Source organism: Saccopteryx leptura, chromosome 9 (assembly GCF_036850995.1).
Source record: "Saccopteryx leptura isolate mSacLep1 chromosome 9, mSacLep1_pri_phased_curated, whole genome shotgun sequence".
NCBI classification, from domain to species: domain Eukaryota; kingdom Metazoa; phylum Chordata; class Mammalia; order Chiroptera; family Emballonuridae; genus Saccopteryx; species Saccopteryx leptura.
Window position 1 is genome coordinate 23,333,176 of NC_089511.1, and position 12,909 is coordinate 23,346,084.

The window sequence follows — 12,909 nt, forward strand, 5'->3', positions numbered from 1 at the left end:
TACATACGCATTGGAGTTGCCAGATTTAGTAGAATGAAAAACAGTTTGCCCCATTAAATTTGCATTTCAAAAAAGCAACAGTAGGCATATTTATACTAAAAAGATTATTCACTATTTATCTGAAATTCAGATTTAACTGGGCATCCCATATTTCATCTGACATCCCTAACACACATTTTCTAACTCTTCTCAACTCTCTCTTTCATACACATGCACACATACTTAATATCATTTTACTTGTTTTTCCCGGGATCCTCCATTAATGTGACAACCAGCTTACCTATTAGAGTATTGCTAACCACGATATTTTTTAAGACTGTGTCACCCAAAGTGGGTAATGGAATTCTGTACTAATGTCAATGGAAAACAAACAAAAGAAAAACAGTATATGTTATTTTTAAAACAAGAAGAAAATTCTCATCCACATGTTAAATGCCCAGACTCAAATGGAGTAAAATAAAGATCCTGTCTCCCCAGGTTCAGGGCTCAGCCTTACTTTCAGACCCCCTCCAAAGGACCCTGCCCTTCGCACGCACCCGGCCTTAGGCAGGCACAGGGGTTTTACAAGGTGGTTGAACAGACCCACCGAGGGCTGTGGGAGAAGCTTCCAGTGAGACCAACGGCTGTTCCCGTTCTCCTCGAGCAGATCTTGCGAACACTGAAGGGCTATGATTCGTACAACACCCTGTTGCTGCCACCCCGCTTCCCTGGGGAGAAGCTGCTCCCAGAGGTGTACGAGTACTTTAAGGAGATTAAGCGGTCAAAAGAGGAGCAGATGAAGACGAAGTATCTGGAGGGTCTGGCGCAGGAGAACGGTGAGAGCCCATCTCGGGGTGCCTGGCTCTGCCACTGCCCCGGCTTCTTTGATTTGTCCCCAGTGCCAGGCAGGTGCAAGGGCCTCATGCACTTTATTTCTGGTCCATTTTATTTCTGCCTCTCACCAAATGGCCCTGTTAACCCCGTCATGTGGATGCGGAGACAGGGCCACATTCTGCTCTCTCTAGCATCTAGTGAGGAGGTAAGACAAAAACAGATAATAGAGATCTAGAACACTCGCTAGATTCCAAGCCCTGTGCTGAGGGCTTCACCTGTGCACATGAGAAACTGAAGCATTGAGAGATCAGGTCCACAGTTGAAGTGACAGAATTGGGATTCCAGCCCAGGTGTCTCTGACTCCACAGTGCGTGGCTCTGCTCCGCGACTTCCGTGTTTGTGCCTAGGCAGTGCAAGGTAAGACATCAGCTACTGTAGAAATCGGTGTCCTCAGAGAGGTGGGAATTCACATGAGGAAGAGGTCAGCCCTCCACAGTCCGCAAGGCCCAACCCCAGTCTCGAAGCTGGACTGTGCACCCCTATTCTGGCCCTTTCTGGCCCGGCGCCCCCGAGTGATCCCGCTGGACTGTGCACCCTATTCTGGCCCTTTCTGGCCCGGCGCCCCCGAGTGATCCCGCTGGACTGTGCGCTCCTATTCTGGCCCTTTCTGGCCCGGCGCCCCCGAGTGATCCCGCTGGACTGTGCACTCCTATTCTGGCCCTTTCTGGCCCGGCGCCCCCGAGTGATCCCGCTGGACTGTGCACTCCTATTCTGGCCCTTTCTGGCCCGGCGCCCCCGAGTGATCCCGCTGGACTGTGCACTCCTATTCTGGCCCTTTCTGGCCCGGCGCCCCCGAGTGATCCCGCTGGACTGTGCACCCTATTCTGGCCCTTTCTGGCCCGGCGCCCCCGAGTGATCCCGTCATCAGCCAGGGCTCCCTGTGTGCACTTGAGCGTCAGTGTTCTTTGATGACCTGTAGGATTCTGTGGCTTGTCGTGATGCACACTTCTCCTTCCTGCTTCTCTGGGCCTTATTCCTGGACGTGTGCCCTCCCTGTTCTTCCTTGCTCTCTTCTGTGTACAGGCATCACATGTACAACTACTTTCTCCCTACCTGTCTCCACCCCCAGACAAGAAGCCCCCATAAAGGCAGTGGTCACAAATTCCCCACTTGTAAACCCAGTGCATGGAACAGCACCTGATCCTCCTAGTGCCCAATATACATGTACTATAAGAGGGAATGGACGAACGAACGAATGAATGAATGAAGTGAATGGAGTCTGTTTCTCCTGCCCTTGGGCCTGTCTTATTTTCTCTCAAGGAAGCCAATCAGAGAATACTAGTTTGCCCTAAAAAGAGAAGATGAGAGAAGAAGGCTGTCTCTCTTCCCATCTCCTGGTTGTATTCATTGAGCACTATTAGTTTGATAGAACTGCTATCACAAATACCACACACTGGGTGGCTTACCCAACATAAATCTATTTTCTCACAATTCTGGAGCTTAGAAGTCCAGGACCAAGATGTCAGCAAGTCTGTTTTCTTCTGTACCTCCTCCTTGGCTTGTAGATGGCTGTCTTCGCCCTGTGTTCACATGGTCTTCCCTCCGTGTGTGTCCATGACCTAGTCTCTTCTTATACAAACACCCTAGGGGAAGGATTGGGACATTCGTATGACCTCATTTTAACTTCGTCACCTCTTGAAAAGTCCTACCTTCAACTGTAGTTATATTCTGAGATACTGGGGAGTTAGACTTCAACATAAGAATTTGGGGGGAGCAAATTAAGCCCATAACAAGCACCTGCTGTATGTATTCCAAGCACTGAGCCGAAGTGCTGGGCAGAAAAGTTCAATGAAACAAGCCTCTGCCTCTAGAGATCACAGTCAGGAAGGGGGTAGAGGGGGAGACATTTCAACTCAGGACCACTTGGTGGCCGAGGTAGAGAGCCATGAGAGGCTACCATATACAAAGGATGTCATGAGATCAGGGGAAGGCCCTGTCACTCCTTGTCACAGTTGAGGATTCCTTTTTCCATTTGGCCTGTTGAAAGGTGGTCTCCAGAGCCAGGCCCAGAAGGAGCCCCAGAAGGCGCACATGCTGCTTCTCACCAGTGCTTCTCTGGGCGTCAGCTCACTCTGTTCCCTCACGCTCCAGACTGTCCTTCTCCTCTTCCCACTCCAGTCCTAAATGGCATCGCCGCCTTCACAAGAGAGTGGCAACCTCTCTGGCTCAAATCCAGATCCTCAACAAAGAAGATGTCCTGGCCTGGGGGTTTGGGGGTCCCTTTACACTATCACAGGCCTCCCAGGCACCCACTGAAACTGCGGGAGGGGGCAGTGAGGAGGGTGCCGGGCGGAGCAGAGGGTAGGTCCGCTTAGCAATAAATAGCGTGGAGAAGCGTCATGATAAATTATGAGGGAAAGCAGGCTACGAATAGTTATGTCCAAGTTTAGTATTTAAAAATTTTAAATGTGAGAGGTTGTTAGCTCTCCTGTACTGGAGTCGTAAAATTAAGCTGCAATTCCTGTCATCGTTTCTTTATTTATCTCCCTGTATCTCTTTTGCAGCTGAATTTTATAATTCTTTGCTCTCCTGAATTTTCCAAATTTTCCAGAGCCATAATTCTGGGGGGGGGGGGGGGGGGGTCGGGGTAAAATGTAGAAACACCCTGGGCAGAGGCACGCGCTGCGGCTCTCGCCGATTTGGGTCAGATAGTTACGAGCGGTGGGAACCAGCCCAGCGACTCTCCTCTTTGTCTCTCTCCTGTTCTGCCCGTTCCCCCTCGTCCCCCTTCCACCTCCCCTCACCGTGTTTCCCTCCCTGCTCTCCAGCAGAAGACGACGATATGGCCTTGTCCGATCTCGGAACCTCCTCCATCGTGAGGCCCTCACTGAGCCAAGGGCTGTTTGTCACAGCTGACCTGGGAGACTGGAGCGAGTCCAAGATCAACATAGATGAAGATGACGACGACGAAAGCGTGGAAAAAATAGTGTTTCCAAGTAACCAAGCATTTTAACGTTCTGGTGACACTTTTCTCTAAGCAGAAGTGGGAAGAGTGTCCAATGCCTTTTCACCTTTCTCCATAAAATGTGTCTCCCAAACCTTCTAGCGTGACTACGTATTAATTCTATAACACGAACATGCCGTCATTTATTCGTCCGTTTCCTTTAACAGTGCAAACTCAGCAAGTTTCCAACATTATTTTTTGGCAGTAGAGAGTCCCAAAAATGGAATCAAGAGTCAAGGAGTATCTGTTTTTGCAATTCTAGTAGCTGCGGGCAAATTATTAGCCCAAACGGGTGCTCTTGTACAATGTGTGTGTGTGGGGGGGGGGGGGGGCTACAGCAAGTTATGTTTCTCATTTTCAAACAATGTTTAGAAAGACAAAGTCATTCCCGTTCCCATCAAAACCCAGGGGAACTCTGAGTGTGCCCATGTGTACGCACACGCAAACGTGCTTTTTAATTTCGCAGCTGACAAGTTATTGAGCACTGACAGCCACTCCTTTGACGAGATCGGAGAAATAGAGAACAACCCAGTGAGCAAGGCAATTGCTCGCCACATGGGCACTGACATTTCCGAAGAAGAACATGAGGCCAAGAACCGGAAAGGCATCGCCGTTATCGTCCACGGGACGCCCGTGTCAGGTACACCACAGCCCTGAGGGGTTGTCCCTTTTGGTGAAGCTTGCGTGTGTGATTTTTGAGGTCATAGGACTCTCTGAAACTGCTGAACTGCCAGCCTCAGAGACAGGGGATTACAGAAAAAGCACAGGCACCTCATTTTTCATTAATACATCTGTGAGCTATTAGAGCTTGTATTCTTTCAGTTATATTATTTAAAAACAGAGGGAGGGAAATGTGTGTAAACCCTTTGACCTGGCAATATTGCTTCTAAAATTTTATCTTAAGAAACTAATTAATTATGTGGACAAATAACATGAATGTTCACTGCAGTGCTGTTTTCCATAAGAAGTGGGAGCAACTGAAGCATTCAGTGTGAGGGACTGGTTAAGCCATAGTACATTGATATAGTGAATTAATATCACCATTAAAAACAATGTCTTCTACACGCATATTCATAGCAGCATTATTAATAAAAGCTAGGCCCAGGCCAGAAGCTCAGTTGGTTAGAGCATTGTCCCAATACACCAAGGTTGCGGGTTCAATCCCCAGTCAGAGCACATACAAGAATCAACCAATGAGTGCATGAATAAGTAAATAAGTAGAACAACAAATTAATGTTTCTTTCTTTCTCTCTCCCCCTTCCTCTCGCTCACTAAAATCAATTTTTAAAAAACAGCCAAAAGGCAGAAACAGCCCAACTGTCCAATGACAGATAAATATTAATATATAGATAAAATGTAATACAGTGGGATAATATTCAGCTTTAAAAAGAAAGAAAATTCTGTTACACACTGCAACGTGAATAAATCTCGAAGACATTGTGCTACTAAGTAAAGTAAGCCATACACAAAAGGACAATAACTATCATTCCGGTCAAATTCATTGACACAGAAAGTGGAGGTGCTTTGGGACTGAGGAATGAGAGTTTATTGTTTAATGGGTACAGAGTTTCCATTTGGGAGAGTGACAAAGTGCTGGTGATGGTACACGACATTGTGATTGTACTTATGAGACTGACCATACATTAAAAAATGGTTTAAATGGTAAGTGTTGTATATCAGTGGTCCCCAACCTTTTTTGGGCCACAGACCGGTTTAATGTCAGAAAATATTTTCACGGACTGGCCTTTAGGGTGGGACGGATAAATGTATCACGTGACCGAGACAAGTGTCAAGAGTGAGTCTTAGACGGATGTAACAGAGGGAATCTGGTCACTTTTTAAAAATAAAACATCGTTCAGACTTAAATATAAATAAAACGGAAATAATGTAAGTTATTTATTCTTTCTCTGTGGACCAGTACCAAATGGCTCACGGACTGGTACTGGTCCATGGCCCGGGGTTTGAGGACCACTGTTGTATATATATTACCATAATTAAAAATAAAAAACAGTGCCAACCAGTGGTGGTGCAGTAAATAGAGCATCAACCTGGAACACTGAGGACCCAGGTTTGAAACCCTGAGGTCTCTGGCTTGAGCCCAAAGGTCGCTGGTTTAAGCCCAAGGTTGAGCAAGGGTAGAGTCCCCAGTCAAGGCACATATAAGAAAGCAATCAATGAACAACTAAGGTGCCGCAACTACGAGTTGATGCTTCTCATCTCTCTCCCTTCCTCTATCTCTGACTCTAAAAAAAAAAAAAAAAAAAAGTGCCATAAAACTGTATTGAATGAATAAAAAGATATTCATGACACATTGTTTTAAGTGAGAAAAAAAAATGTCATGATTTAGAATCTGTGTTAATTTCCTATTGCTACTAGAACAAATAACCATAAACTTGGTGGCTTAAAACAATGCAGATTTGCTTTCTTTCAGCTCTGGAGGTCAGAAATCTAAAATAGGTCAACTGGGCTGCATTCCTTCTGGGGCTATAGAGAAGAATCCATTCCTTTACCTTTGCTAGCTTCTAAAAATGTTGCTTTCATCCCTTGGTTCATGGCCCCTTCCTCTATCTTCCTCCGTCTTCAAAGCCAGCATCATACCATCTTCCAGTTCTTTCTCCTTGCTTTCATCTTATCACCTGCTCTGGCTCTGACCCTCCTGCTTCTCTCTTATAAGGGCCCTTGTGATTATATTGGGCCCACTCAGATCATTCAAGAGAACCTCCCCAGAGCAAGATCCTTGATCATACCTGCAAAGTCCCTTTACTGTATAAGGTAAAATATTCACAAGTTCCAGGCATTAGGGTGTAGACATCTTCGAAGAGCCATTATTCAACCTACCACATAACCCATTTATTTTTTACGAGAAATATAAACAAAACGATTACATATGCGTACTCGGCAACCATATGCAAACTACCATCTCTCTGGATGAGCACATTATGGATCTTTTTTTCTTTTTTCCTATCTGTTATTTCTGAATTTTCTGCTTTCTTTTTAAATAAGTATGTTGAAATAAGAAAAAAAAACCCATCAACACAAGTTATTCTTTAAACCAAAAAATTCTTGGTTTAAGAATTTTTGAAGCTACAAGGTTTTTGAAGGTAGAATCCCATTTTAAGCTGAGGGGAAAACCCAGAGGGGACGCGGTGACCAAAGCACACAGCCTGTTGGTGGTGGAACTGGGAGCAGAACCCCCGGTCTGGACTCCTGCCTTGGGTCTTCCTTCCCCTTTCTGCTGCCCCCCTCTGACCACGTGAGATACTTAGAGGCAGAGCACACTTAGAGAGATCGCTTTTCAGGGGCCTCTGCTCCTCAAGCTTCTCTCTAGGACACTGAGCCTTGAAATCCAGCCCCCTGACCTTTTCTACAGGAAGGTCAGCCACGGCGGCCAGCGTGGCCAAGTACTACAACGCAGCCTGCTTGAACATCGACTCCATCGTGCTGGACGCCATCTCGGACGGCAGCAGCGCCCCAGGGCTCCGGGCCCGCGAGCTCTGCATCAGAGCTGCCATCGAGCAGTCCATGCGGGAGGGCGAGGAGTCTGGTAAGAGCCATTTCCCCAACCTCTTGTGGTCAGGTGGCCAGCACCCCCCTCCCGCCCCCGGTAACACCATCTTCTCTGGGTCCCCCTGAGCTTTTCCCCACAGCGCAGTTGAAGGCTGATTTGGACCCCGCTGCTAGCCTAGTAGCCTAGAGAGAACTTCTCTTCACCACGTAACTGTGGCTCTCCTGGCTGCCCAGGACTGGCACTCAATGTGGCACTTTAGGACCCAGGACAGTGAACAGCATGTGGCCCACACCTTTGGGGGTGACACGTGGAGAAGAGCAGGCATGTGCTCATTCAGAGCAGAGGAAGATAATGGAACAGAAGTACTGGCCTTGTGAAAGAGCACATTGGGGTGATCAGGTGCCAACAAGCCTGCTTTGGGGGGGTTTTCACGGAAACGGGCTTTGAAGGAGCGGAACAATACTGATAGGTAAAGATGAAGACGAGGCCATTTCAGACAGAGACCTCAGGGAAGCTGACAGGAAATTAAAGGTGAGAAGGCAGCTTGAAGCCAACTGTAGTTGACCTTGACGCCAAGGTTAGGAATTTGGATTTTATTTTGGAGGAAAAGACTTGGGTGATTTTCACCCCGTGGGAGAAATGGTCAGAAAGTAGCTCTTGTGATGTCTTGTTAAGGAAGCTAAAGATGACTAGGCCTGGGCGAGCTGGCCCAACGACCAACGGCGTCGTGGGGAACTGAAGGACTGGGAGGCATTCAAGATGCTCACACCAGTGTTGCTAGAATCAGAAACCAGGAAGAGAGTGATGCCATCTACCAAGAGGAGGGGGGGGGGGTGGTTGCTGGAGGGGAATTGAGTTTCTGAACCCCATGGAAGTGAGGCCTGGGGTGGCCTCCCTATCAGCGTTTGGGAATCCTGCCTCCATCCGGTCCGGAGAAAGGCTGCTCAGTGGGAAAATACAATGGAGTAGAGTGCCTGCTGAGAGCTGAATTATCTTCATAGAAACGCTCAGACCAGCAGGATAGCATGCACTATTCCTAATAGTGCACCGCGCCTGCTACTGATCAAACTGGCTGGGGCTTTCAGGCATGCCCCTTCCCCTCAATATCTCTGCGTGGGATGCTTAGGGAAGTGGAAAAAATAATTTTCCCTCTACCCTTCTGAATTCTTGGTTAAGACCCCTGTGATAAAAATACCAGATTAATAAGAGAAAGCAAAGTTTATCTACATATATACTTTGTGTATATATGATAATCAGATAATCAGAAAAAATCAAAGGTGGCCTTAGAATTCAGTATTAAATACCAGCTTAATAGGGAAAAGAGAAGAGGGATGTAGTCCTCTTAAAGGAGAGCAAATGATTTTTAGGAACGATGAATGAGCCCTTGGGAAAACGAAGGGGGGTGTGATGGTTTGTCTGGGTGTGCTGTTGACGTCCAGGCTCCTCTCTGGTGATCAGAGCCAGCCTTCCCTGGTTGATGAGACTCTCAGAAAGAGGATTTGTGGCAGTCGAGTTCCTTTTGCATGCCTGACTTTAGACAGATACGGGAAGTGCAGAGAAAGCCTGTGCATTTGCTGGTTTTGAAGCGACCACAGCTCTCAATAATCAATATAGCAAAGCAGCAGATTTTGAGGTGGCATGTCCCGGAAGTCCTGGAGTAATGTTTTTGGGTGGCATATTCACTGCCCTTCAGTGGGAACCCTGAGCTGAATCCTAATCCTGGTTCTCTTAGATTTTTGTTTCCTTTTCTGTCAAATAAAGTACAATTCACTTAGGTCTTTGGAGCGGTGTGGATATCCCGGGACAAATCGTGAACCTGAGCTCCCTGTCTGAGAATCTAGTGTCCGTCTACAGACGTTATAGACGGGAAGTCTATAACTGGGGAAGTCTTCCTCAACCAAGTGACAGGAGCGGCTGCTGGAGGACAGGAAGTCAGCCCAGAAAGTTCCAGAAGAGGAGGAGTGGGACGGACAGGACAGGCTGGGACCCCAGGGAGCACTGCCGTTCTAAGAGGAGGCTGTGGAGGAGGGACCGGGGGAGAGACTGGAGGCCGAGCGGGGGCTAGCGGGGCCGGCCAGCAGGAGAGCAGGCCCAGGGCAGTCGGGGCAGAAAGCACTGCAGGAAGGAGAGGGCGCGGCAGGCCTCCGGGTCTCTGCAGAGCCGCGGTGGAGTCCAGTGTTGCCTCGACGCCCTTATCACCAGCTAGCACACTATTTATTTTATTACCTCTCTCCCCCCACTAGAATGTAAGCTTCTGAGAGCCGAGATTTGTGTTCCTTCTCTTCACTAATGTATCCCGAGCCCCTAGACTAGTGCCCAGCACAGAGTAGACGCAGAGTAGACGTATAAAAAAACGTACCGAAACACTAAAGGAATGAAATCGTAGATTGCTGAAAATTCAAATAGAATGAACCCTGAGAAGAGGGCCACTGGAGTCCACAGTTCAGAGGTCACTGGCGACTTTGAAGAAAACCCTCTGAATGGGGGCTTAACCCCAAACACACATTTGCAGTTAGCCGTGGAGGCAGCAGGCTGTCCTGAACAGGAAGTGATAAGTCTGAGCCTGCCCATCCCAGTATGAAGTCCTTGTGCCTATAATCAGGTACCAGGGGAAGGAGGAGGGAGTCCATGAAAAGATAAAGCAGAGGAAGTGTAGTGAGAACTCTGAAGGGACTTCTAGGGACTTCTGTGCTGACATGGTCAACAAGGAGAAATAAGTAACAAGACTGCCCAAGAGCTGGAGAATCCTGGGAGCTGCCGGACGTGGGGCCCAACTCTCACCTCTCAGGACACCAGCGGCATCTGCTGGATCCCTGACCAACCTTCAGGGCAGGCGGCCCATCCTTGCAGAGTTAGAGCCCCAGAGGACACAATGAGAGGGGACTTGCTATTGTGGTTGGGAGGCTGAGAGGGGCAGGAGTTTGTCATAAAGGCCAAAGGCACTCTAGCGAGAGTTTTTCTGAACAACTCTCATGGAAACCCTTTGAAGTAATTACATCAGCCACTGATTCTGAGAAGGGAGCTTCTCAGTGGGCGGGGGTGCTTAGGGGCCATGATCTGATTAGAAGGAAGGGCAGAGCTGAAACAAAGAAATGAATGTGAGGGTCATTTGCCAACAGGCATACTGTTATTACTTAGCCTATTTGTTCATTTGGGCCACTCGGGCTACAGAAGCAGAGAATGAACGCCCTACCCAAGCTACTCATCAGCATCACCAGTATCTAGGACCCCAAATGGTCAGGTGTTAGGTTCCCAAGATAGGGCTGTAATAGACCAGCAGCTTCAGAAATGATTGCCCTTGTGCTGGAAGAGAACGGGAGGCAGATTCACTGGGGGCCTGAGCAGAGAAAAGCGTGGACTCCAGGCCAGGCTCTCATGGAGCCACATCCTCATCCCGTCCTCAGTGGGCGGAGCCTCTTCTCCCAGCCCTGCTTAGCCAAGAGGGTCACACTGGGTTTCAGCGTGCCATCCCCACTGTTATTTCCTTATGATCCCAAGGCAACTTTTAATATAAGCGCACTCTCTCTGTGTAGCCCAGGAAACTGCTTCGAGCCATATTGCCATAGGACAGATGCGAATGAGCACTGAGACCCTGGGGAAGCTAACCTCAGACTCCACTCTGCTGACCCCAGACATGAAACTCGCAAAGACTATGCGTGGGAGTGTGCTGCTCTCCAAGAGCAAAGCAGAGAGCCACGGCTCCATGTCTCAGAAGCAGCATCTCCAGCACTCATCAGATACACCGCAGGTACCGCCCAGGGCTGCCGGGGGGGGAGGGCTGGGAGCCTCTTCCTCCCCGTCCTCAGCATCCTGCGGCTGGGTCAGCACAACTTCATTCCGGGGCACTGTCCCCGCACCACTCCTCCTGGAAGGGGGTTCATCAGCAGGTGTTCAGCAAGTGCCTTGAATGGTTCAGGCACTGGGTCGAGTGCTGGCAGAGTGAAGATAAATAAAGCAAAATCCCTGCACTCGAGATGCACTAAGAGGCTGATGAAGGAAATAACCGCACCTCCAATACTTGCAAAAAAAATGAGATTGGTGACAAATAGGTGTGCAAAAAGAATTAGGCTGCGCCCTATGAAATTGCCAATATTTAACCGTTTGGGAACTTCAGAATAGGAATTTCATACAGCTCAACCGAATACTAAAGGAATGCTAAGGATGAAACCATTAACTTTTCCAAGATCTAATATGCTGCTCTTTACACAGATCTTTGTGGATGAACTAAAACCCCTAAATTTAAATAGGGTGTCGAGGGGAACCATTTTCCTTGGCTTGATTCTATCCATCTGAACATCAAAGAAAGGCTTTTTAGAATATAACAAAGTAATTTCCAATTCTGGCTTCAATATCCTTTCACTAAATAGGGAACTTAAAACTTGTAAAAGATCACAATAGAATCAGAGCTCAGAGTGACTGCGGTACTGCTTCAGTGTGACAGGCCTGCAGTGGTTTGGACAAGTCACACCGTCAGGGCTTTACCTAGAGAGGGACGTTCGGTCTTCTAAAGTTCTCCTAAAGCATGAACTGTCCAGTGACTGGAACTGTAGTCATTCGTTGCAAATGGGAAGCAATGTGTAATAGATAATGAAGGCATGACCTATTACTTATTCAAAAGTCACCTTGTTCCAAGAAAGCACCAGTTAGAAATCCTGATCTTTTGAATGATGTGTAATCCAACGCTCTCACTGCTCAATTGTATGGCATACTCAGCGATTCACTACTGTGATCAGATTCTAGACTTTTTTTTACAATTTGTTTTTTTATTATTATTTTTTTTACAGAGACAGAGAGAGAGGGATAGATAGGGACAGACAGACAGGAACGGAGAGAGATGAGAAGCATCAATCATCAGTTTTTTGTTGTGACACCTTAGTTGTTCATTGATTACTTTCTCATATGTGCCTTGACCATGGGCCTTCAGCAGACTGAGTAACCCGTTGCTCAAGCCAGTGACCTTGGGTCCAAGCTTTGCTCAAACCAGATGAGCCTGTGCTCAAGCTGGCGACCTTGGGGTCTCGAAACTGGGTCCTCCGCATCCCAGTTCGACGCTCTATCCACTGCGCCACTGCCTGGTCAGGCAGATTCTAGACTTTGTTCATTATTATCCATAAACTCCAAGATTTCTATCTCACACATTCTGCTTCCCAACAACCATCTTCTAACTTATTTATCAAAACATTCAATCCACGTGTCCACTACCTTCCACCCCCTTCTCTTCCTTTCTTATCCAGTGTGGATTCTGTGCTCTGTCACTGTTGGCACTCCCTGCCCCTTTCCCTTCATCGTACTCTTCAAACAAAACTTTAGCCCGGGTAAACCCAATTCTCCACCAGGCAGGACAACTGAACATGGCTGGAGAAAATCCTCATCTTCCCTGCATGGTTTTAATTCAAGTTGAAGATTACAAAACTCAAGCAGACCCTTTGGTCTGTCCTAGCAAATTTGTACTCCATCTCTTCAAGATAACTATTATATTGCCATCCTCACTCTCCACCTCTTCCTCATTCTTAGCTAATGATCAGAAGACAGCAGATCTTAGCAACAACCAGAAGGTAACACCTTATCCTCCCATCATCCAGTC

At 47.6% G+C, this 12,909-nt stretch overlaps 1 protein-coding gene across 2 annotated transcripts in view; it reads left to right on the forward strand.

Annotated features, from left to right (window-relative positions):
* The window catches only part of HYDIN (HYDIN axonemal central pair apparatus protein), a 395,035-nt gene that overhangs the window by 293,068 nt on the left and 89,058 nt on the right, over positions 1 to 12,909 (forward strand). The window contains exons 36-40 of one of the 2 annotated variants that reach the window (XM_066348740.1): positions 647 to 815; positions 3,642 to 3,809; positions 4,284 to 4,457; positions 7,188 to 7,361; positions 10,859 to 11,073. In XM_066348740.1, the coding sequence (XP_066204837.1) occupies positions 647 to 815; positions 3,642 to 3,809; positions 4,284 to 4,457; positions 7,188 to 7,361; positions 10,859 to 11,073 (900 nt within the window). The remainder of the gene's footprint in view (positions 1 to 646; positions 816 to 3,641; positions 3,810 to 4,283; positions 4,458 to 7,187; positions 7,362 to 10,858; positions 11,074 to 12,909) is intronic. The other variant, XM_066348741.1, reaches the window with a different exon arrangement.